This window comes from Rhinopithecus bieti, unplaced genomic scaffold (genome assembly GCF_001698545.2).
Source record: "Rhinopithecus bieti isolate Rb0 unplaced genomic scaffold, ASM169854v2 scaffold_41913, whole genome shotgun sequence".
Taxonomy (NCBI): domain Eukaryota; kingdom Metazoa; phylum Chordata; class Mammalia; order Primates; family Cercopithecidae; genus Rhinopithecus; species Rhinopithecus bieti.
In genome coordinates, this window is record NW_016818964.1 from 3,798,932 (window position 1) to 3,826,262 (window position 27,331).

At 37.0% G+C, this 27,331-nt stretch overlaps 1 protein-coding gene across 3 annotated transcripts in view; it reads right to left on the bottom strand.

Moving 5' to 3' along the window:
- DICER1 (dicer 1, ribonuclease III) overlaps positions 1-27,331 on the bottom strand; it is a 72,194-nt gene that overhangs the window by 40,059 nt on the left and 4,804 nt on the right. The window contains exons 2-9 of one of the 3 annotated variants that reach the window (XM_017857934.1): positions 16,019-16,084; positions 14,994-15,094; positions 7,543-7,731; positions 6,740-6,902; positions 5,733-5,863; positions 4,280-4,414; positions 3,706-3,866; positions 809-977 (exon numbers count right to left, since the gene is read on the bottom strand). In XM_017857934.1, coding sequence (XP_017713423.1) covers positions 809-977; positions 3,706-3,866; positions 4,280-4,414; positions 5,733-5,863; positions 6,740-6,902; positions 7,543-7,686 — 903 coding nt within the window. In that variant the 5' untranslated portion in view covers positions 7,687-7,731; positions 14,994-15,094; positions 16,019-16,084. Of the gene's footprint in view, positions 1-808; positions 978-3,705; positions 3,867-4,279; positions 4,415-5,732; positions 5,864-6,739; positions 6,903-7,542; positions 7,732-8,585; positions 8,728-14,993; positions 15,095-16,018; positions 16,085-27,331 lie in introns of those variants that run through there. The other 2 variants (XM_017857935.1, XM_017857936.1) reach the window with 2 other exon arrangements.

Below are 27,331 nucleotides of genomic sequence, written 5' to 3' on the forward strand. Positions count from 1 at the left end.
GGAGGAGGGGAGGGATGGGAGGTACAGAAAGAAGAGAGGAGAGGAGAAGAAGAGAGCGAGGAAAAAGGAAAGAAAGGAAGAAAGAAAAGAAAAGAGGAAAGAAAAGGGAAGGGAAAAGAAAAGGAAGAAAGAATTCAAAGGTTGAGAAAAATGTGGGCACTGCTGCTCCAGAAGAAAAAAATCATCAGGTGAGAAACTAAGACCCACATTTAATACAGTGTTAACATTCACAAATGGTTGCAAAGTTCTAGGGCAGTGGTTCTCAAGCTTTAATGAATCAGATTACTGCAGGGCTTGTTGAAATTCCAAACTGAAGACTCTGCAAACCGTAAAATTCAGTCCTGAGGACCCCACCCAGATGCTGCTGATGAGGATGTGGGGCCCACAATGGAGGGATCACTGTCCTAAGGGATCTCTTTCCAAAGCATTACCACTCAGAGACAATAGGCTCATATCCAGTTACACACACTAGGAAACTGTGGAAGAATTTGTTTAGTTCAAGGGTTTGAGCAGGAACTAACTCATCTGACCAAAAAGAAACAAATATTGGACTCACTCCTTATACTTAAATAACCATGACATGAATCCTAGCTCAGATAGGGGAAGTCTACACTTAATACAAATGTGCATTGGGTAATAATGAACTCAACCTAATATGGTATGTTCAATGAAAATGTCTAAGGAGACAAAAGATTAAGACCTTAAACTAAAATGTAAAAAAGAGCCTCATTAGAAGCATATTTTCATTTCAATATTAAAAATAAAGCTTTCAAAATATAATCACTATACTTACTTGGTACATGCTTACCTGTTTTGAAATTAAAGTAGAATCTCTTTCTTTTGAATGTACAGATATATTACAATCATTGATAAAATTAAGTGCTTCTTCTAATTCCATCAGCAGTCTTTCATAAAGCCCACTTCTGTCAGTAAATGGTCCACAATCCACCACAATCTCACATGGCTGAGAAGTATACCTTTAACATAAGAAACAAAAGGTATCAATACTGCAGTAGTGAGAATGCAACTTAAATAAGTTTTTCAAAAAGCAAAAAAAGGGGGAATAGATAAAAAAAAAAAAAAAAAGCCAGAATGTTGGCACTGGGGTGAGATTTTGGGTGTGTTTAATTATTATTTTTCTATATTACTGTATTTCTCAACAGTAAATAATATATTTTATAAACCAGTCAAGTATTGTTTAAAAGATGTTTTCAAAAGGCAAGGGGAGAAGAGGGGAAAGAAAATAATACAAATTCCGAAAGAAAATAATACAAATTCCACTGCATTCCGAAGCATTATGCTGGGAATTTACATACCTTCTGACTTAATCCACACACAGTGAGGATGATGAAGGAAATGAAGGTTCAAAGACATTACATGATTCTGTCTAAACAAAACTCAGGACTGCCTTCCTCCGAGGGCTCCTTCAGCCAAATCCTACTGCCTCCCTGAACACCTTTTGTTTCATTTCTAAAAAACTCACTACAGCATTATGCTCCATTTATATGCCTAACTCCAAAAAGAAGCTTCCTAGTTTCAGTTTGTCTATCTAATCAATATAAAAGGCAGGCTCACAACACGCCTTCCTAAAGTGGTACTCACGCTTATCTGCACAGGTTGAGTGCCCTTATCTGAAAGGCTCGGGACCTGAACTGTTTTGGATTTCCAATATTTTTCAGATTTTGGAATATCTGCATATAAATCATGAAGTATCTTGAGGATGGGACCCAAGTCTAAACACGAAATTCATTTATGTTTCATATACACCTTATAGCTTGAAGGTAATTTTATACATTATTTTAAAGTAATATTGTGAAGGAAACAGGTTTTGGCCGCATTTTGGCTTCAATTCATCACAAGGTCAGATATGAAATGTTCCACCTGTGGCATCACGTCAGCACTCAAAAGGTTTCAGATTTCAGAGCATTCTGAATTTCACGCTTTCAGGTTAGGGATGCTCAATCTGTACTATGTTTGCCTGTTAGGTCTCAAGGAATGACTACATGGGGCTGATATTCAAATAAATTTGCCAACAGATTTCATTATTATTAGTTTGCTTTCTTTTGTTTTTTAGGTTTAGACTTCCATCTTTTGCCCCCTTAGGCATCTGCCAGAATGAGGAACACAGGTGTTCAAAATACTCATGAAACTCAATCACTTCTCAGAGGTGGAAAGAAGAATGACAAGACAGATCACGGGGAGTTTTATCATTCAATTTATCGATTTCCATATCTGTGTGAAATTTTTAGTATTTGCAAATATCGCTTTTATTTTAACGTATTTTAAATCCTCATAAGGAAAACTCCCCCAACTTTCATTCATTTCTAGTATCATTCCTTGGGTCTTTCATAAAAAACGACAACCAGAATGGCACATAATGCCCTAAAAGCACGTACGATAATTGTAATAAGAAAAATAAATCTAGCACAGACATATATACTACAGTTCTTATTTACCCAAAACAACTTATCCTCAACCAAAGAGTCATTATTTGGAGAATTAGGTAATGCTTATCAATAGACTGCTTATCAGTTTTACTTAAATGCTCTACTACTTCTACTTCTCAGAAAACCTCTAGGCAATACAAGTGAAGCACTCTAACTCAGGCAGACAAAAGCACAAGCACAGCCTTCTACTTCTCCATCAGTGTTGACTCAAGGAAGTCAGACACAGCCCGTTCTACAGGTCACAAGATTTGCATTTCATATGGCATTTGGATACCTAAGTTTGATGGGATTCCAAATGTTACTTTTCCTTCTCACTCTCCAAAGAAAACTTTCCTTAAATACTTACTAAATGCCAGGCACACTGCAAGATTTTTCTATGTGTTAATGGAATTGATCATCAAAGAATCCCATGAAACCACTGTCAATGCCATTTTACAAGTTCAAGGAAATAAGTGACTCACTCAAGGTCACACAGCTTACAATTAGCGGAGCTAGTATTCAAACCCACGTCTGACTCAACTCCACAACTTGAGAAATCAGTCCTCTCTATTTATTGTAACTGTCCTGAGAACTACCACTAGGTAACCTTTAGCCTTATTTAAGACTGCATCTAGTAAGAACGGAAGGCCATTTTGACATAAATCGAATTCACTACATTTGAAAAGCCATTTTCCTAATTTGTAAAGGCTCCTTTCCACCCACTTCAGTTATGAAGGTTGTGTGTGTGTGTGCGCGCGCACGCTTTTCAATGAAACTCAAAATAGTAAAACCCCCTCAAAAGGGTCAAACCTAGAAAACAAACAGCAACTTTCTCTGTAATCCACAACCCATTTTGAAAACAATGGGGTATTTCCAAATGTTTTAAAGTATATTGCTGAATTATCTAAATAAATTAATGTTCTTTGAAAGCATCATTGTAAGACATTTAGGACAGAACAACAAAGCACACGTATTGACAGAAAAAAATACAAATTTACTGTCAAAGTTCCCAGTCCTTGGCAACATCAGCAAATAAGAAGAGCTGACGCATAATCTCTTAATGCAGAAATGCCTGTCTGCTACTCTCTGTGGAAACAAGGTTAGATTCTTGAACTCACAGGTAACAGTACTTATAGAGAATTCTTACTCTTGCCCATTCCTTTTTACTGCCATTTGTTCACTTAAATAGGTACTATCTGCAAGGTACTACAAAAAACACTAAAGACTTAATATTTTTTCAACTAATCTCATTAAAGCCGAGTCAACTGGAAGTGCATACCTGTCTAAGACCACCAGGTCCGTTGCAGTTTCAGCATTACTCTTAAGAATTTTCTCTAGTTTCTGAATCTTTTCTTCCAATTCCTCTGGATCACATTTCCCATTTAAAATGGAAGCAGTTAGTCCCAAAATGCGAGGACATGATGGACAATTTTCACAGAGCTAATGTAATAAAATATACTGACAGTAAAGACTTCATTTTGCAAGGCCATAACAAGAGAGACATCACCATATTAAAACATATCAAAATCACTAGCAAATACTAAAAAAGAATTTGTTTGGTGGAAATGCCACCATAGCAAGAACAACATAAAATTACTCATAGTATTACTGTAGTTTGTTTAAAAGATCTGTTTTCAAAAGGCTCAGATATACTATGAAAATCATATAGAATTTACTATTATGTTAAAGTTTATTTTAGATTTAAATGATCATTAATTTAATATTCATTCATTCATACACTGGAACCAAACTCCCAATATTGATAATATTATTGCTTTTGAAATCTAAAAAAAAAAATCTGCATATACTAAATAGTTTACCAAGAATTACTAAGACTTAGGTCTAAAACTTACCTTCATAATTTCTCGATAGGGGTGGTCTAGGATTGCAAGATGACACTCATCAAACACCAAAAGGTTAATGTCTGACAGTGATAAGTAACCATTTTTCAAAACATTCAAGGCGACATAGCAAGTCATAATAAGAACCTAAAATAAAATCAACATCAATAAACAAACATGGCATTCAATGCCTGGATATACTTACATAAAATCAGATCATAGAGCCATTGTATCATAGGTGAGAATTAAGGAATTCATTGGTCAAAATGAAAACTAATACACTAAATATATAAAATTCTTTACATCAGTACTAAGAAGGAAATCAGGAAAACATGGGAAAAGAGTAGAGAAAAAATATCTTGATAATGGAAAGCATGTCTTGAGGACAAATCCAAATTTACTTCAGGTTCTTAGATTCCCACAGCCATATTATGACTGATGAGATATGCCAATTTAGGCAAATCACAAAACAATTCACACTTGTTATTTTTTTTCTGCTGAACTGACAAGGTTTTCTGGAAGAAAACCCAGACTAAACGTTATTTTTGTAGCCTATCATTATGTGGATATTTAAGTGCTTTATTAACGAGGACTTATCCCAATATGTGAAGCACACTAGTAGGCTGGGCTGTTTCAGTTCAGTGAGGAAGTGCCTCTTAACCACTGTGTATCCCCCAATGACTAACACACCAAAAACCCCAGTCCATGCTGGCTACATGGAAACATGTAAGTTAGAGGAGCCTCCAGCACACGCTGGCTACACGCAAACATTCAGTTAGAGGAAGTTTCTGTCAAAGACCTAAACACCTCAAGCAAGAAATTTCTCCAGTTTCAAGACATTTAACTCAAGAGTAAATTTTTTGAAAGCGCATTATCAGCAAGTTGGAAATAGGTCATAGGAATTTGTGTTTTTCAAGCAAGCAGATCATACTGAAAGCTATTTCTTTTCTACAAAGAGCAATAAAATTAGTAATTTATTAGGTTTTTTTGGTTTTTGTTTTTGGGACAGAGTCTCGCTGTCACCTGGGCTGGAGTGCATGGCGTGATCTCAGCTCACTGCAAACTCCACCTTCCAGGTTCAAGCAATTCTCCTGTCTCAGCCTCCTGAGTAGCTGGGACTACAGGTGCACACCACCACGCCCAGCTAATTTTTGTATTTTTAGTAGAGACGGGGTTTCACCATATCGCTCAGGCTCGTCTTGAACTCCTCACCTCTGGTGATCCACCCACCTCAGCCTCCCAAAGTACTGGGATTACAGGTGGCAGCCACCGTGTCCAGCCTTTATTTGGTTTTAAGGTAAGACTTAAAGTAAGATAGAGTACATCAGGACTAGTTTCTAGGCTGATTAAGTACAGGAAATTAGTTTTCAAACCTAAATTAGACAACCAAGGCTACAGATAATCTTACAAACCAAGTCAAGAACTTGTAGGGATTTATAAAGTGAAATTTCTCTACAAGTCTTACCTGGTGCTTAGTAAACTCTTGGTTCCATCTCTCTTTTGTCCAAGATGCATTTACTTCTAGGTTTGAGTATTCCCCAACCTTGAGATCTGAATGAGTTCTGACAGCTGACACTTGTTGAGCAACCTGGTTTGCTAATTACAAATATAATACTCCATGTAAATACGAGAAATCTTGCCTACTTGGCTCTCTGGACTACTAATGATTAACAGTCTACAGAAATCCTTATTATTATATTAGACCTAACCAACAATGTTTTTGATAGCCTCTTTAAAACCACAATCCCAAGGTTATCATCCAAAAAAATGGCACCTACTATACTTGCCACCTCACTTTTTGTCACTTGCTTCAGAGAACCCTATACCACCTTTCTTCTTCACAGCTGATTTCCTCTAAGCCACCCTCCTGTTTTCTTCAATAAAACCAGATGGAAACAAGACAGTCTAACATGGATTTAAAGCACATCGTTATACTGAGACAATCTAAATGAGCAGTGACATGAATACATTAGGACCCTACCAGCTTAGGTTCACATTTTATATTTTTTATTTTTATATATAATCCAAGCATATAAAAATCAGTATTTTAAACTCTTAACTGAGTATCTAATTTCTAAGCAGCATGTAACTTTCTTTCTATTAATACAAGTGACATAGCAAAATCATAAGTACAAAAGTTAACTATCCATAATTAAGCACCTTTTGACATACTTGAAGCTAAAACATCAAGAGCAAAAATAAATGTAACAACTTAGATTATGTTCTAATGTACGTATGTTCCAATGCTCGTGTTCCAAAAGCAGTCCATTCAAACGCAACACAGAACCAGCACATCTAAGAGAAACACCAAAAAGACATAGCACAAAACAATTTCTGCCAGAAGAGACTAAATGAGTACATTATCCGTCAAACTTTCTTCAATAATTTAACTTAAACACGGAGAAAATCTGTTTACACATAAAATCCCATCCAATTTCCCCTGCACAACTTGATGAAATAATTTTTTATTACCAGAGTTGACCAAGAACACCGTCCTTTTTCCATTTCTGTTGAAGTCTCCCCTGATCTGATAGGACAGCTCTTTAGTGAGTAGTACTGCAATAAATGTCTTCCCTGAGCCAGTGTTTAAACAGACGATGGTATTATGATCCAGAGCTGCTTCGAGCAGTTCAACCTAGAAACATGGTGAAAAAAAAGTTATGCACTTCTTACCTAAGTACAAAATGTATAAAATTGGATTTTATTTTAAATCAGGAAATTTCACTATTCTCTAAAATCTTCCTCCAATAAATTTACAAAAAAAGCCCCACAGTCTACGTCTTTATACAAGAATAACTCAAGAGGAATAAAATGCCTGTTGCTATATATGCTGTGTTGTGTAAATACGTGTTGAAATGGCATTTACCCTTTCTTTAAGCATTATTTTTGTATACAGAGAATAATTCTCTAGAATAACATGAATAACTAAACTTAGAGTAATCGTGGTTCTGCCAGTTCATGGCTGAACATTTGCAAACTAATCTAGGTTTCTACCCAGCTCACTAGGACAGACACATCCAAGTGAATATGAAAGAACAGTGAGGTTTTCAGAGGGGGAATAAAGAAACTTCACAAATACAACTATCAAATCCAATTACCCAGCAGATGTTAGAAAAGAAAAGGAGTATTAAGAATAAAAGTATTTTGAATGAGAAAATTAATCAGAAGTGGGAGGCTTGAAAGGGTAAATGAGTTTTATATAAGTTGTGTCAACTATATGCTAATTTATTCCATTTTAGTGAAGAATGCTCCAGTATTAGTGTTCGCATTAGTACCTGATATTTTCTTGGCGTATAAATGTTATCATGAATTGCTTCTTGTTGCCATGGCAGTCCAAAGAAAGGACCCATTGGTGAGGAAGCAGGGGTCATGAGCTGCAGGCCTGCCATGCTGAGGGGTTGCAAAGCAGGGCTTTTCATTCATCCAGTGTTTCTTTCATTGCATTTTTGTTCTAGCACAGCTTACTACAAAAGGGAAAAAGAATACCATTACACAACCATGCAGGGTTAAAAACAAAAGAAAGCACAGAAACAAGAGAAACATCAGAATATCATTCCTACGAGTCATTCAAACTCTTCCTATAATTGTTTTAACTTTTTCTTGATCTAAGAGGATCATTTTAGGAGTCAAGCATTCTACACCTTACCCAGTGATTCTACACCTAGAAACTTGTCTTAAAGAATGAATCAGGCAACTGCACAGAGAGATGTACATGAATATTTGTTATTGCATTATTACTTAAAAATAAGAAATAACTTAAAATCTACTAGTAAAAAATAAGCTACATAAATTATGGTATGACCATAACAGAATACTTTGAATCCATTAAAATTACAACACATATCTATATTTCCTGACATAGAACAATGTCCATTATAAACCTTTAAAATATGTAAAGTATGATGCTTTGTTAAATATATGTACATATACAAAATATGTAAATATATAAATATATTTTGAACACTTTTGGATATTCTATGACATTATTAATAAAATGATAATGTATGGAAGGCACTTAGCATGTGTCTGCACGAGGAAAGACTGAGACACCTGCTAAATCGTCACTTTGTCAATAGCCCATGAACACAGAATGCCTTTTTCTCAATTGACAACCTATTATAAATGAACAACTGACGAACTATTTAAATATGTATCTTTAAAATTATACATATCCTAGATAAATTAAAACAAATGACAACACTCTGTGAAATAAAAATGTTTTCATGGTATCTAAGCACTTTCTATATTTCATATAGTTTTTCCCACAGATAAATCTGATTATGCAAAATGATAAAAACTGAATCTTTAAATTCCTAACCTTCAAACAGAGGGTCAGGGATTCAAATATCTGTGTGAAAGCCTACCACTGGCTTTACTGTCAGCAGGATTTCCTCGCCCCACAGAAGGAAATTTCCTCTCTTGCACTGCTTTGGAGTGTTCATTGCTATTACTCTATGAAACTGGAAGAGAGAATTCAGTTCTTTGTTACTTAACAACCAAAACTTTTAAATCTCCAGACGTGTTAAGTAGAACACACGACTTAAGCTGTTGCAATTATTTCAACAAGAAGTCTCAAGTGTGGGGTCTCTTATACAGAAGCACAATACTGAATTCTAATTTGAGAAATTAGTTCTGTTGACAAGAATTCAACATTCAGCGACCATAAAGTATTATCTCAAGTAAGCAGTGCAGGGGCACCCCACTGCAGGAGCTGAGAGCCCAGTAAGACAGCACATCTGTGGGCCTAACAGCACAACCATGCTCATCATCTTTCCAGAAGGGAACAAGCAAAGCACCACAGAGTACTTTATGAGATAATATTAACCCATAATTTCCCTGGATCAAAGAGAACTATGTTCTTCATGAAAAATAATCTGCTAATTCTCTGCTGAATCAAAGCCTCAACAGCCATTTCTTTCACCCTAGTACCCAAGCCTAGTACCCACTTTCCCAAATTCAGCAAGAACTCAGGACTTGCAGGCTCATCAGCTAAACTTTTTTCTTAATACAACTGCCAAGAACCCTATATGGAAGTCTATTTTACCAAAATGTCTGAGATCAAGAGGCCACTCTGAAGGCCCAAGGCTAAGATCTGCGGGTCCCATCACTGACCTTCCCACCTGGAATCCACTCTCGTGATACCTCTACAATTCTCCTTCATGACTACAGACTGCATACTGTCTAGGACTTTAAACCTGACCCTTCACTTTCACCCAACCCAAATGCTAATCCTAGACTTATTAAAGACACAGTAAAAGGTACCAAGAAACATGTCTAAGTCCTGATGGTGGATGAAAATATAAAACAAAGGAGAAAAGAGGGCCGTGATGTAAATACCCAACACATCTTCTCCTACTTCCAGAAATCAGGTATGTCCAGGAACCAGCAGCACTCCCTCCTCTCTACAACTGTCATCATTTCTTCTCATATAGATAACATTAGTAATAACAATAAATAACTGTAGAAAATAGTCTAAAATAAATTAGGAATGTTTTATGTTTTAAAGCTGGGGAGGGTATTCTTCAAAAACATCAATGCATAAAATACAAAGAAAAACTACGAAAATGTTCCAGATTAACAAAGACCATATGGATACACATGGACATAAAGATGGAAATAACAGACAGCGGGAACTCCAAAGGGAGGAAGGTGATAAAGGGGCACATGGCTGAAAAACTATCCATTGGGTACAATGTTCACTATTTGGGTAACGTGTACACTAGAAGTCCAATTCCCACCAGTATGCAATATACCCGTGTAATAAAAAAAACACATAGGTACCCTCTGAATCTAAAAGAAAAAAAGAGACTATAAAGAAACATGACAACTACATGTAATACCTGAACTTAGACTGGATCCTATCTGAAGGAGAAAAATGCCAAAAATGACTTTTTTTAATTAAAATGGAAAAAATTGGAGGTATACGGTGTGATGTTTTGACACACATATATGCAGTGAACTATAGTCAAGCTAACTAACATATCCATCTCTTCACATAGCTACAATTTTTTGGTGTAGTGAGAATTATTCAGATCTATTCTCTCAGCAAATTCAAGTATTCCATACACTGTTATCCACTATGGATCCTGTGCTGTATGCTGGATCTCTAGAACTTACTCATTCCATGTAACTGAAACTCTGTACCCTTTCACCAACATCTACCCATTTCCTCCATATTCTACCCTTTCTCTTTTACTCTGCTTGTAAGAATTCTACTTTTTTCAATTCCCATGTGACATCATGCAGTATCTCGTTTTCTGTGCCTGGCTTGTTATCCTTAGTATTATGTCCTCCAGGTTCATCTGCATTACTGCGATGGCAGGATTTCCTTCTTTTTGGCGCTGAATAATATTCCTCCATGTGTGTTTGTATATTCCAATTTCTTTACCCATTCATCTGTGGATGGACACTTAGATTGTTTCAATATTTTGGCTACTATGAATGATGTTGCAAAGAACATAAATAGTGATCTCATTCACAAAGGACATTATTGAATCCTTTTTTAAAATGAGATAACAGCAATGTTAAAATTCCCTGAAGTTGATACAACTCACTGTGGCTATGTAAGACAATACCCTTATTGTTAGGAAACATACACTGAAGTATTTAGGGGTAAAGAACTATGATACATGTAACTTATTCTCAAATGGTACAGAAAAAGAATCTACATGTAGATACACACACACGCGCGCGCACACACACACACACAGCTGACAAAGCAAGGGGGGCAAAATGGGTACAGTACATATTTTTGTGCTATTCTTCCAATACAAATCTTTTTCATTTTCTGCTCAAATATAAGTAAATACTTCATTCCTTTATGTATTCAAAAGCACAAGGACAGGTGATTCTAGCTAGTTCTCAAATACTCCATTTCCTCTACAGGTAACAGCCATGCTCAGCTCTGCTTGGTCTCAGTCAAACAGTGGCTCACTGAAGTCTTCAAGGATACAGTTTCTTTTTTTCTTTTTTTTTCACCAAGACTGAGACTCACTCATCACTCGGGCTGAGTACAGTGGTGCAACGATGGTTCACTGCAGCTTCAACCTCACAAGTAGCTGGGACCACAGGTGTGCATCACCACAACTGGCTCATTTTTTAATTTTTTATAGAGACAGGGTCTCGCTATGCTGCCTAGTCTCTAGTTTCTTATTTTCTGCCATCTGCCAGTCACCCAAACCTAAACTGATGGGCACACAACTTACCCTTGGCCAGAGGAATTGGTTCATGCTCATCCAACAGCAAAAAATTTAGAACTTTCATTTGATGGTTGAAGAGAAGCAGTTGTCTTTCTTTCCCTCTAAAGATGACTCATGAAATTATTAGCCCCATTTGCCGCTGCAATTACACTACGCAGACCCATGAAAACACCCAGCCTTAGGATGAAACCAGCACTGCAGACGGCAAAAATAAAGAACCTGGGTCACTGATGACATCAATAAACTGCTGGATCAACCAACCTCAAAGCCCAGCCTAACAAGGGACTTTCCAATTAACTGAGCCAACAAATTCCTTAACTGTCCAAGCTAGCTTGAGTTGAATATTCTGGGATAAAAGCAAACCAAATAACACTCTCTAAATCACTATTATCACTTCCTATAAAAGGTACAGGTAGAAAAGAGAAGAGGAAAGCAAAGAACAGATATGAACAGAAAGAAAGAAAAAGGAAAGAAGGGAAAGAAGAAGGAAGGAAAAAGGGAAAGGAAGGGAAGGGAGAAAAGGAAAGAAAAGGGAAAGAGGAAGGGGAAGGGGAAAGGAAAGTGGAAGAAGAAGGGGAAGGGGAAAGAAAAAGGAAAACGGGAAGGGGAAGGGAAAGGGAAAAGAAAAAGAAAAGGGGAAGGGAATGGGGAAGGGGAAGGAAAAGGAGAAGGGGAAAGGTAAAGAAAAAGGGGAAGGGAATGCGGATGGGGAAGGAAAAGGGGAAGGAAAGGGGAAAGGGAAAGAAAAAGGGGAAGGGAATGGAAAAGGGGAAGGAAAAGGGAAGGAAAAGGGAAAGTGAAAAAGTCAGGGACCAAAGCAGAAAGCCATCAGGCCACAAATACTGAGATAATGAACAAGTACTGCAGCCAGACCCCAAGCAAGGTCAAAAGCTTTGTTTGGAAGGGAAAAGTCAAGGGTCTTTAGATGCCAAGAAACCAGGGATGAGCTCTACCAAGAAGCTTCTAAGACTTTGAAAATTTTCACCTTACTTGCCCTTAGGAGTATTTTTTTCACTTTCTGCTATCAGTAAATTATTTTTGAAACTGCAAAGCTGCTTGTTTCAGAAACAAGTTGAGGAAAAATCTGAACAGTTCTCCCTCTGCACAAGAGGGGGAGGGAGATAGAGAGCGCTTCCCTGGCCTGCCTGTTTCCTCCTTCGCTTTCATAAAATCACAAAGGAGAAAACAGGCAGGGCAGGGAAGCTGGCCCAAGACCAACAAAGACTCAATTCTATCTGGAAAATAAGCCCTGGACCTCCAATCCAATGTTCCTCATGCTGGGTTTCACCTCAAGACACCAACTTCACTCAAGTATGTCAATCCTATTCCTACAAACCAGCAGGTAAAGAGCTTGGCAAAGGAGGAGTTGCAAATTCACTCAGTGACCAGGCTCTGTTCCTGGCATTTCAAAAGACAAGAGATTTTTTTTTTTCTTAGCAAACACAACATTTCTCATAAATGCCCTACCCTACCTACCCTACAACTTTCACAGGGTTCAGAAAAAAATGATAGGTAGCTGGTTTCTAAGAAACAATCAGAATAAAAGTGAAAAAAAATCAGAGAAATGAAAGGTATACATTTATCAATATTTAGACTCTAAAAATAGATACATGGTAAAAAATAAATATCAAACAATAAAGAAATACAGAAATAACATCTGTAACCAAAAATATATGAAGAGTAAGGTTTCTATCAGCTTTCACAAAAAACCATGTGTAAGAAAATAACAACAAACTATTGGAAGGGAATTCATTAAAAAGTTGATATTTAAAAATGAAATTAAGCAAAGCACTACTCTCTGTGATATCTAGTCCCAAATGTACTCTGAAAAGTACCGTCCCCTACTCATGACTGCCTGACCTCTGCCACCTGTAACCTTACGTTCAGATTGTTGACCCGGCTTAGAATGCTATCCTACTGCTGCCTCATCACCACTCACCAGCAATTTCCACAACAGAAGAGTAATCCCTGTTGGCTGAAAGCCTACAGCATATTATGCATCCTCCCTGACTGACCAACTATAAGTGTTTAATCCTGTATTTCAATCCTATGTGCTCAATCCAAGTGATCCTAGCAGTTATACTACAGAGTCTTAACCCATAAAATGTACTTCTGTAATTTTATATGAATTCTTATTCAGATAATTTCTCTTAACTCTTTTCTCACTAAAATACGACCAATTAGACTAGAATTTCCTTGGATACAGGAGTTGCATATCTTACCCTTACCTGTATTACCCACTGTACAGAACCACATCCAGGACATGGTAAACAAAACTGCAGGTTGTTAGAATGAAAACAATGTCCACCTGAGTGACACTAAAACCTCAAACAGCTTCTATTTGCCTTTCATAATTTCTATCACAGATTTTTACATCTATTCACAGACACACATACACAACATACACGTTATTCTTTTACTGGAGCACAGCTCCGTAAGAATAAGACGTGAGTCCTATTCTTTGCACCTCTTAAATTTCCTGCTACAATATTCTGTATATACATTTAAGTAAATATTTGACAAACTGAATTAGAGACTCATGAATGTCCACACAACAATATACAGAACAGAATCAAGATATATTTCTATTCGGTTTGCAAACACACATCTATCCCACTCTGACCAGCCCTGAGAGATGAGTGCAGGAGAGAGGATGTACAAGGACATAAAGAACAACAATTTAACCCTTTCAATTATATTTTCCATAAGGTTACAATGTTTAAATTAATTTTCATTCATTTAGTGGACAACTGGCCCCAGTAACGCCCTTTCTATTTAGCGAAAACAAATCCAAGACTAAAAAATCCAACAGGTAATCTGTAACATAAAAACAGGAAAACCTATCATGTTGCCAATTTTTACTTTCTTGTCATGTTTAAACAGATTTTTTCAACTTGGCCTTAATGAAAAGATCTGAATCCCTGATGGCAGGTAAAGGTTCTAGTTTCACAGATAAACTGGCTACCATTAACTGCTTTCGCAGAGCCAATATAACTCCACATGACTGTTTTTCAACTACAAATTTTAAATTTCTGGTCAAACAACTTACCCTCATGAAACTAATGAGGTTGTTTCACAGTTTCCACATATTATGCACTTAGAAATACAGTCATGCAATAACATCCAATAACAATGTTTTAGAGACTGTCCCCGTATAAGACTATGGTCCCACAAGATTATGATACTGTATTTTTACTGTACCTTTTCTATGCTTAGATATGTTTAGATATACACATACCACTGTGTTACAATTGCCTACAGTACTCAATATAGTAACACGTTGTACAGGTTAGTAGCCTAGGAAAAACAGCTCATACCATATAGTCCAGGTGTATAATGGCTATACCATGTAGGTTTATGTTAATTAAGTACACTCTATGACGTTCACACAATGACAAAGTCACCTAACAACGCATTTCTCAGAAGATATCCAGTCATTAAGCAACACATGACTGTAATTTAGCAAAAGACAAGAAAGACAAGAATAAACTCTCTCCCTCTTTCCACATGATGAATCACAGATTTACCGTTTTAATGTTTGAGATCTCTGTGTTGCTGTTGTCTGAACTGCATTTTGACATTGTGATAGCAGTTTATTGGAAAATCACAGCATGCTCAAGCTTCTGCTCTAAAAATAAATGCAAAAATAGCCAAGTTTAAGATTTCTGTAAACTGAACAGAAACACATCTACAAGACAGCCCTATTGATATGAAGAGTTGAATAAAAGGCCATTATTTTGAATTAAATTTTAAACAAAAGGCATTTAGATTATTTTAGGATACCAAGGCTTACCCTAAAACAAAGAACAAGAGAATAAGCTACAATAGCATGCCTAATTCCCAGAGATCTGGGAGAAATAAAAAGCTAGAGCAAAGTTCAAAAAAAGATTTCAAAACTAATATAAGGAAATCAAAGTAAAGTCTAAAGACAGTACTTTATAGAAAAATGAAAAAAATTAGCTGCTATTTCCTAAATTCACATATACAAAAGAAATAAAGAAGGTCACCAGAAGAGGTACTTGGCTGAGAAATCGAAACAACCCAGTTGTAACTCTTTAACACAGGTATGAAATTCATCAGCAATTCCAATTTCCCAAAATGAGATTAAAAATATAAACTCGAAGAGCAGTTACATCTACACTATACATTTTCACAGAATTCATTTATGAATAAAAGAATTCAAGAACACTGTTAAGAATGTTAATGTTGGGCAGAAATTTAAATTTGGGGTGGCTCTCTAAAAGACATAAATCGAAAACTAGAAAGCATAAAATGTAGATATAAAAAGTTTAATTTGATCAACAAATACTGATTTTGTTAGATTTGACACCAGACTTGGTTTGCTCTCAGGTCTGAGCCTTCTGCAATGCCTCCACTACCATAAGCTCAGGAAAAACAAATCGGCAGTGGCCTCTTTTTACTACTTCCAGTCCTCTAAAAGACATTCTCATGGAGGTTAAATTTCTCATTTCATACACAAATTTGTTTTGCTAAGAAGTCAACAAAGCCCACTGGGGCAACCTTATCACTACTTTAGCATATACATATTTACCTCAAAATGCTGATTCTAAGTTCTTTCAGAGTTTCCAAGTCTGTATTAATTCATACCCTAGGTAACCTAAAAACAATCAGAGAGAAATTTTAGAAGAGACAACTCATTTTTTAAAACCAACTTTAAGAAATGTTCTACTTTTTAGGATCCCTCATAAAATTCTTTATCTATTGGGCAACAAGACAATGCACGTCTAAAAGAACTGCCTTATAAAATTGGGATATTATGTTCTAATATAGCCAGGAAAAAAACTTGTTAGTACAATTCAATTAGATAAAAGAGAGAACTCTTGGCATTAAATTACCTTTTCCCTCAGTAATACTTGGCTTTAAAAATACTTAAACACTATGATAAATCAGTATCATGCTGTATACGAGTTTATCTTTCTACCTCCCAATATGTCAGTGCTTGTGTTTTCATTTTTCTTCTATTTTGTAGAGCTAGATACCCCATGTTTCCCAGGTTGGTCTCAAACTCCTGGGCTCAAGTGATCCTCCCACCTTGGCCTCCCAAAGTGCTGTAGTACCGTAAGATTGCCAAAATACCACTGTGTTACAACTGCCTACAGTACTCAATACAGTAACATGCTGTACTGAACACTGCAGATTACAGGCGTGAGCCACTGCAACCAGCCAAGGTTTTGTTTTCTAAGGCTACCTCAGACTTCATTTAATTTTTAATTTCCTTCTATACCGCCACCTAGCAGGAGGCAAACACCACGCACACCAACATGTCCTCCTGTGCCACCCTCTAGAGATGATTTCCAATTCAGACTCACCTCATTCCTAGAAATGCCATAATCAAATTACTAAGTTGATAATTCTTTAAAATTCAATGTAACTCAACTATTACAAAATCATTGCTAAGTTATTCAAGTTATTTCCATTGACAATTCCATACATACATTAGAAAGGTAAAATGTCAGGTACAATAACAACTTATTTTATACTGGTAATTCAAAGCTAATAGGTCATTTTCTCATTTTAATTGATCACTGTGATGTCAAGTACAAACCTGCAAAATCCTGTTTCACGGACCCCTTTAAGATAACTCTGAAACAGGCATGCCACATATCAGACAGGCAAGCTTTAGTACAAACTAGCAAACTTAATCCATGTTAGCAACTAAAGGCAGTAATGAGGCTGTATCCTTTCACAGGCTAGTAACAAAAAACACCTAACCATTCAGATCTGAAGCCTAAAGGCACCTAGAACTTTCTGCTGTGAATTTTCAAAACTGGTGACAGAATAATTTCAACTCATCCATGTTATTATGCATCCCAGATTCTCATATTAACTTTGCAAATATTACTGTCCAGATTTCATTCCTACTCTCACAAAGCCCAAAATGCGTGACTTCTATAAAGTTCCAGGATAAACAAGAGGAAAAAAACCACAATATAATGACATTAAAACACTACAGGCAATACTCATGGTAAGCTAACAGAGAAAACTAAAAAATATATGAAGCACTTTAAGTTCCTAGTAACAAAAGTGCATGTGAGATACAAGACATTATTTTAACTGCAACCACGCCTACATCACTTAGGACAGCCATGGTATAGATACAAAATACTGACTATTGACATAAGGACAAATACAAATTAAAAGTAAGAGGCATAGTTCTCCCTGCTGAAAATAAAAGGGAGGAGGTCCCTTTCCCCTTTTCTTTTCCAGAATTTATTTCTCCCTCCCTTTCAATGTATATACATTTAAGTCTCCAGTCTTTTGACTTGGCTGTTTCCTAAAGACCTGAAAGCCATCTCTGAAATGTAATCACCAAGGGAAATAACACTCAATCTCCTGGTTTCCTAGGAGGAGATGGACCTAATTTGTCACCTGACTCTGAAGTGTAAAACCTACCTCTAGTCATAAAAATGTGAAAAAAAATTAGCAATTTTATCTTGAAAATATGGAAGTAATGGATTGTAATCATTTAGTTATATAAAACAGTAAGATTTCTTTCTGTCTTTGCCATCCCTTTAGTGACTGCCTGTGATGTGCACAGCAGTCTGATTTAATGTTCATTTGATAATAACATTTTCTTTCTTTTCTACCTTTGTGGAGCAATTTTCTGGGTTGGGAGATTTTGGTTTTAATTGTATTTCCCTAACATTAGCATTTTAATTTTTTTATTTTTTATTTTATTTTTATTTATTTATTTATTCATTTTGTTTGAGACGGGGTCTCACTCTGTCGCCCAGGCTGGAGTGCAGTGGCGCAATCTCTGCTCACTGCAAGCTCCACCTCTCCGGTTCACACCATTCTCCTGCCTCAGCCTCCCAAGTAGCTGGGACTACAGGCGCCCACCACCACGCCCACCTAATTTTTTGTTTTTAGTACAGACAGGGTTTCACCATGTTAGCCAGGATGGTCTCGATCTCCTGACCTCGTGATCTGCATGCCTCGGCCTCACAAAGTGCTGGGATTACAGGCCTGAGTCACCGTGCCTGGCCAGCTTTTTTATTTTTTAAATATAGCCTAGTTCTCAAATAGTATTCATACCAAATAATAAAATTCCATTTCTTAGAACTTAAATACTGGAGAAGCCCTAAAATATGTTGCCCAACTACCTGGAGGAATTTTTAAAACTAAAAATGAAAGTAGGCAAACAGCCACACTGAAAATGAATCCACTCATAGAATCCAAGTTGTTTGAAAACGACTCCTACCTACTTCCCTTTTCTAAGTTGCAGAAGAGAAAAAGTCTGAGATGTTTTTAGCTAACTTAATGAGCAATTGATGCTCTTGCCTCTTAATACTAATATACACATTTATATTTATATATATACTTACGTATACATATAAACATGTATTCAATGTACATATTTGCCACAAAACACTGATTGAGTTTTCAGTGACATCTATACACTATCACTCCGTTCTCACATATACCCAACTATGCAGGAGGCACTGAGTAAGGCAACTGGGGATATAGAAAGTAGCCTCTTTTTTTTTCCTTTGTACATATCTTTCTTTTAAAAATTATCTTAATGCCAGCAAGCAGTTCAGTGTCAGAATACCAAGGTTTAAATCCAGACTCCACTACCTCGCTAACATTGTTTCCTTGCCTGTAAAACAGAAACACCTGACTATTACGAGGATTACACAAGATCTTAAACTTGGTAAAGAGAAAATAAAATGCTTGAAACATACAAAATCCATAGTACCTCTACCTAGAATCTATTTTTTAAAGCATAATTATTAAACTCTCAAAATTTTATGAAACTCTTAAAGAAAACCTAAAGTGTTTCATTAACCCTAAGATTTGGCATAGAAAATGCATTCTCATATAATGCATAGAAGATTTTATACAGAATTTATAGCCAGATTAACCTGAAAAACCACAAACTCGTGAATGGGGGGGATCAGGAGATGCCACCCCCAACTATGCCACTTTGGTATATTGATTATTTTGAGCTGAAGGCAATTAAGAACCAACAGATTCAGGAAAAGTTCCACGCCTTCCCTCTTTCTACTTAAAAGTAAGGCATAAACTCCCCCTTCTTCTACACCAGGAAGAAAACAAGAACAATCCTTACCACAGCACAGAGAGATGGCACCAAGACGAATCTGCATAAACAAACCTTAATAAATAACCCCTTTCGACCACTGGTTTCCTCCGTACACCGTCTAATCACCTTCCCACAGTTTACCAACCCTAGAAATCCAAACTTCCCCTCCTTTGTCCTTTCGCCATTTATCACTCTTTGTTAAGATGGTATGTGAACTTCTAAATCTAAATGTTTCTTTGGGATTTTACTTCTTTTCTTTGAGCCCCTGTGCACACAAAAATCTTAACATCAATACAAGCTATAGACCTCTTCTCCTGTTAATGTCTTTTGTTAGTTTAATTCACTAACAAAAAGTTAAAAAGTTTTCCTCCCCTACATTCCAAACAAGCTAGCCATTATGAATTTACATTAAGATGAAAATCAACACAATTAAATCACAAAATATGGTATATAATGTAAAGTAAATTTAAACATTTTGTATTCACTAGTTCTCTTGAAAAACAAAAAAAATACTATGTGCTATTTACTGGCCGGAAAGACATCACTGAAAACATTATTTCACTGAACTGTTTCTCAGGCAATAAAATGTTCCACAGAGAAACAAGAAATAGTAACAATCATGGATGTTTTGAAAATATAAAAAATCAAAAGAAAATATCCAACATATCCGCAGTATATAAAACAAGTATTTCAAGGATTTATCAACTACTATTTAGTGAATATAGACTATGAACAGATTAAGGTCAAACCAAGGATTAAGAGAATAAAGAGAAAAAAATGAATAATAATTTCAAGAATTTAAACACTGGTATCTTTACATATTTAAATACAAAACAGAGAACTATTTATATTTTTACTTTTAATTGTCATTTGTCTTTTTAAAAAATTATTTTTTAGTTTACCCTAACACTATGAGTATGAACTTTACATTTCTGTCATTCTTAAAATTCGCTGCACATTAACCTAGTCATTACCATATACAAAAAAAAATTTCATATAGAAATGCTCCCTTCATCATTACCATTTATAAGAGCAAAGAAACACTCCCCACCACCAATCTATGTGTCTAACAATGAATGAGGGAATGGTTTGGTAAACCCTAGTTCATCTTACATGGTGAAATTCAATTCAGCCATTTAAAATGGTAAGTTTATAATGAACAAAAATGCTTATGGTGAGAGCAGCAGCAGGCAGACAAATGCCAAGGCAGACAGCGGTGGGTCCCCGGTGAACTCCCACCTTCAAATCAAAGACAGTTTAAAGCCTGAAGGTCAAGACACACAATATTTTTTGTTTGTTTTTCAAGAGAACTACAAGTCTCAGATAAATCCAGAGACTGGATTGAGAACCTGTCTTCCCATTTGGCACACTTTCCTCTGATTGATCCTCACCCTTCACCCATCTTACATATACCTACATTTCCCTAATTGGTTTTTGTACACTATCATGCCCACCTTCAAGTGGTGCATTTAACTTTTTTTGCATACTCACAAACCAATCAGCACGCACTCCCCTATTCTGAGCCTGTAAAAGCCCAGGACCCAGCCACACTGGGGGAGAAACTATACAACTTTGGGTGGAGAACCACCCCCACGTCCCCTTTCTGCTGAGAACTGTGTCACTGCTCAATAAAATTTATGTCTGCCTTCTTCACCCTTCAGTTGTCAGCATATCCTCATTCTTCTTGGATGCAGGACAAGAACTCGGGAACCGCCGAACGTGGGTATGAGCTGTAACACAGGTAGGCTGTGGCATGACTGGCCCAGCCACTAGCAGAGCCAGGGCGCAAGCCAGGTGTGGCCCAGGCAGGCCGAGTGGGAGGGTAGCGTGGCCAAGCAAGGCCTGGACAGGGGCGTCACCGGCCAAAGGTCCCTGGCTGGTAAAGTGACTGAGAAAAATCCTGTGTCAATGGCTTTAAATGAAAAGGCAGAACATTATTATTTACAGTAAGACTATGATTATGTCTTAGTTAAAACTAAAGGAAAGGAAAAGGGAGGGAGTGAGGAAGGATAAGAAAGAAAAGGAAGAGAGGAAGGAGAGGTGAGAGAAAGTTAGTTTACCCAAAAATTAATGATGATTTACTTGGATGAGTAATTTATTTTTTCCTTTAAACTTTTCAGCATTTTAAATTTCCTACAATTTGAACATGCAGAATTGGGAATTGGAAAACAAACTTTCAAACTGTGGATGATTTGTGTGATGATAAGCTAGAGATACACAATTCTGTTTTAGGTAATGAAAACATCCTCCCAGCCGTGTGCAGTGGTTCACACCCATAAACCCAGCACCTTTGGAGGCCAAGGTGGGCAAATAACTTGAGCCCAGGAATTCTGAGACCAGCCTGGGAAACATGGCAAAACCCCATCTTTACTAAAAATATAAAAATTAGCCAGGTGTGGTGGTGTCTGCCTGTAGTCTCAACTACTCAGGAGGCTGAGGTTGGGGAATCGCCTGAGCCAGGGAGGCTGCAGTGAGCCATGATCACACCACTGCACTCCAGAGTAAGACCCTGTCTCAAGAAAGAAAGAAAGAAAAGAAGAAAGAGAGAGAGAGAGAGAGAGAAAGAAAGGAGTAAAAACCTCCCCCGTTAAGGCACAAAATGTGGTAACATTTACCTGAGTATCTGAGTGGGAAAAAACACACACCAACTGTTTTTCCTTTGTTCTCACACAACACATAAAATTTCTGTGACCAAATGTGTGGGGTTTCTCCCCAACAACAAGCAAGCAATCAATTCTGCAGCAGACACCAGCTGGGTGTCTTCTATTAATAACTAAATTCCAGCATTATCTACCTGGAGATAGCATCAGATCCCACAGGTTGAGGGCTCCATTCCTCAAGACTTCCCCCACCCTTCCATGTCAATTGCAAACCTCAGATTATTTTTTGCCAGTGTTCCCAACCAATCAATTAACTGGGGTTCCCACAATGCCCTCCTAGGATTTAACTTGCTAGACCAGCTCACAGTCCTAGGGGAAAAACTTACTTATGTTTACCAGTTTATTATAAAGGATATTACAGGCCGGGTGCAGCGGCACACGCCTGTAATCCCAGCACTTTGGAAGGCTAAGATGGGAGGATCGCTTGAGGCCAAGAGTTCGAGACCAGCCTGGTCAACACAGCGAGACTCCATCTCAATAAAAATAAATTAATTAGGTAAAGGATATTACAAAGATCCAGATGAAGACAAGCACAGGGTGAGGTATGGGGAAGGGGTACAGAGCTTCCAAGCCCTCCCAGAGCAAACTGCCCTCCAGGAACCTCCATGTGTTCAACTCTCCAGAAGCTCTCCAAACTCTGTCCTTTAGGGTTTTTATGGAGACTCATTACCTGAGCATGATTAACCTTCAGTCCCTCTTCCCCCCCAGAAGTTGGAGGGTGGGTCTGAGTCCAAACCTCTAATCATGCCTTAGTTTTTCCGGTAACCAGCCCCTGGGATTTTGAAGCTACCAGGAGCTACCAGCCACAGGTCAAACATTAGCATACAAAAAGACATCACTTTGAAGATTTCAGGCCTTGTATGCCTAAGAACAGGGTAGAGGACAGACGAAATATATATTTTACAATATCATAGTATCTATAATTTAAACCACAAATTCATTAGCCTTCTTTTCATGCATTACTCTATCTGAACCAAATAAACTTCTGGGTTTCTCTAAATCTGTAACATAAATATATTATGTTTAAATTTTAACATAATCATGCCTAAAATTAGATTTGTCCAAAATTGAAGCTGAACACAGGTCAAATACCATCTTAACAAATTCCACCCATCAAAGAACTCCATATAAGAAGCGTTTTTAGGCTGCAAGCCAAAGGTCCGCTTGCTTCTTGGAGTACTTTTCAGAAAGATGACATTTCAGCACATCAAAACAGCAGATACACACCCTCCCCTCCAGTTACCTATAATGACATTTGCCCTATAGTTTTGTTTCAAGAGACATAAATACTTAACACATCACTAGTTTTCAAGGTGAGTTTTAAGATTGATATTTGATTCCAAGTTTCTGTACTTTACCTTTTTTTTTTTTTTTTAGAAACAGGGTCTCACTCTGTTGCCCAGGCAGGAGTGCCGTGGCTATTCACAGCACATTACAGCCTCGAACTCCTGGGCTCAAGTGATCCTGCCATCTCAGCTTCCTGAGTAGCTGGGACTACAGGCACATACTTTACTCTTAACACTGTGCAACGACTGCTAGAATTTTATTCAATTCATGACTATCCTCTGCCTTTACACCAAGAAAGAGCATCCACTGGGAAAAAGGAGCCACAATTTTCTCTAGGTCAAGCTGTTTTAAGATATGTAACGTGAATACTTAAATACTAAAGGGAGGTCAATCCAGAGACAAAACGAACGTAAGAGTTAAGATGGATGTTTATTGAGACAGGAAAGCAAACGTATTAAAAGGTCCAGGCAAGAGTGTGACACAGTACATCATCATAGCTTCTGTGCAACAACTCATGTTATCTGCCTATCCTGTAACACCAAAACAAGTGTGTACCAGTAGAGTTCACCACCTCTCACGAACCCCATCCCCACCTTTCCCTAAAACCTCTATCACTTTAGTCCCCTCCCCTCTCATTTAGCACACGTGGGCTATCTATACCACCCAAATCATCATGGGCTTTATTACTGCCCCATATATTAGCTGTTATTGCCATTTCCCTCCAGAGTATTAAGATCTCTGAAAGATAATCTCACACTATAATTACATTTCTATTACATAGTTTATGATTTGTTTGATTTTCATCTTATTATAAATTTGTAATGACTAGATAGTTTGGAATGTAGGAAAGTATCCATGAATAATTTTTTATTAATTAATTCAAAGTTGAGAATAAGCTTTATTGATCTAACTTTAACAACTATTGAATTAAAGCAGCTTTTTATAGGTCAAATATAACACTCAAATTAGACACTTTCTATAGTTAAAAGACTTTAAACAACCTGAATTATTTTAACAAGCTTAATATCCTCGACCTTGACACCCAAGCCCAAAAGAGTAATTCAAGGCTAACTAGAAACTGTCAAATCTAGAGAGGTACCAGTTAGTACAATGATTATTTTGATATCATCTGACTATACCCATCCTGGTTTTCTCAGGTCACTTCCAACCACTATAAAATTCTCCTCCATATTAATGTACACTAATCTGACTCTAACCTTGAAGATGTTTCAGAAACAATTTTAAAGTTCTTAAAGTTACAGGTGTTAACTGGGAAAACCCAAAAACTCAAGATATTATTTCTCGACTTTAGTTTCTCATTTTAGAAACTGTATTTTGTAGGCTGGGCACAGTGGCTCATGCCTGTAATCCCGGCACTTTGGGAGGCCGAGACAAGTGAATCACTTGAGGTCAGGAGTTAGAGATCAGCCTGGCCAACATGATGAAAACCCGTCTCTACTAAAAAATATACAAAAATTAGCCGGTGTAGTGGCTTGCACCTGTAGTCCCAGCTACTCAGGAGGCTGATGCAGGAGAATCGCTTGAACCCAGGAGCCAGAGGTTGCAGTAAGGTGCAATCATGCCACTGCATTCCAGCCTGAGAGACAGAACAAGACTCAGCCTCAACAACAACAAAAAAAGAAATTGTATTTTGTTAGGTTTAAAATTCAGGTGAAACTCTATTGAATGTCAACTAATAAATGTAGAAGGAATAAAAAAAGTCACCATTTTTAACTATCACATTAGTAATTGAAGCCATAATCATTAATGGATGCTAAAATCATTGGGTGAAGGTTGCTAAAGAATATTTACATAGTCTGAAAGCTTTTCTGCAGATTACCTACTAATTACAAATGAAAATTGGTATTTTTATCAGTGGAAAAACCTGATAGATACCCCTTTAATCCAAGTGACAAAGCTAAGGTCACCAATATTGGGACAAACTGACAACACCTACCTCATGTAGTTTTCCTACTAAAAGTACAAAACTTGAATCTATTTTTGCCGAGGGAAAGAGGGGAAGAGTGTCTTGCTCTGTTGCCCAGACTGGAGTGCAGTGGCACGATCATAGCTCACTGCTACCTCAAACTCCTAGGTTCTAGAGATCCTCCTGCCTTGGCCTCCCAAAGTGCTGAGATTACAGGAGTGAGTCACTGTGCCCAGTGCCAAAACCTGAATCTAATCATAAGGAAACATAAAACCTAACCTGAGGTTTCTTTTATAAAACACTTGGCTTTATATGCTAAATTGAAGCATGGTTTCAAAGATGATGTGTTAATTCATGCATAGCAGACGAAGAATGTGTTATTTATGGAAAGTTAGAGACATTTAAGGCAGTATTACATTTGGTATCACTACTACAGAGACCAACTAAGATAGCTGAACCAGTATAGATAATCCTCCTCGAAAACTTGTCTATAAAATATTGTTCTCAAGCCCTCTTTTCCTTCATCCTCCATTGTATTACTAGACCACACATTTCAATATTAATAATTTGGGGGCTCACAATATAATCACATTAAGACTATTGCATGTTAAAATTTTCTCTAATACACATACTTAAAAGAAAAATATCACCGAAATTTTAGCAAATGCTAGTTGTGTATCATGAGAGTTTAAGAAACTCCTTTTTTTTCTCAAAACCTCAACAGGCAAACACTACTATGACAGTTTATAGACAAGGAAGCTGAGACTCAGAGACGTGCCATATGCCCAGTGCTCCTTGGTTATAAAGTCGAAGAATCAGGATTTGAACCCTGGTCTCTCTGACACCAAACCCTTGCTCTTAAGCATCCCTACAAAGCTATGATAAAACATTAAAATACCATGAATCAGAGCAACTGACGGTGATGGCTGGGCAGCAGAATGCATAAGAGGAGGACAGGCTGTGTGTTCATCATGCTAATCTCACCTCCCAGGATGTTCCCAAAAGAGGAAAGACAGAAATCCTGCAATCTCGAAATATCTCAGAGGACTAAATACGACTACTACCTCTCTTTTTCCCTTCAAACGGGGTCATGTATCTAACTTCTTAATCAAAGAACCTTCCTACATCATGTCAAAGATCAGTTTTTAAACTAAAAGTCTTCTCTCATTATTCAAGTTCTCTAAGTACGGTTTTTTTTGTTTTTTTTTGTTTTTTTTAATTCTGAACTGGTTAACTGACCTCATTTTCTAATCCTCAAGAATTGTTCAAATGTGCTGTTAAAATCCCTGCTTTATTGCATACATTGAGCTGTCAAAGAAAGAACAAGCACAACAGAGTTAGTCTGCGCCAACAAGGAGAAAGTCTGCAATACAGTAAAACTCCCAATTTTGACAGTTATTTTCTCCCGTGATTCTTAACACTTCCCTCAGTCTGCAACGTTTCTGTGCACACAATCATACATACCTCACAAAGCAAAAAGGACCAAGCAGCATGATTTGTCCAAAAACTTAACAGATTTAATAATCTTTTAAAACCCTTAATATGCAAGCAAAATTCCCCACAAAACTGTGTTAGCTTCTAAATATTTCAAAAAGTATTATAAATTAACTTATTCACTCAACAAATCTGAGTGTCTCCTATATGCCAAGCACCATGTCTGGTAATGAATATGCATGAAGAATCTAATCCTTACTATTCTATAAACCTTAACACAGCCAAGAACATGTAATGCTGCTGTAAGCCTCAAAAAAAGAAAAAAAAAAAAACCTCTAAGGCCAAACTTAAGCCTGTCACGTCTTACTTCTAGTAACAGTCTTGCTGACATCCTCAGACAATGTTTTGTGGCATCTTCTCAGTCACTTATTTAAAGTGTATATTGCGGTCACTGCGTGTTAAAGGAATACCAACAATTCACTGACAATTTTA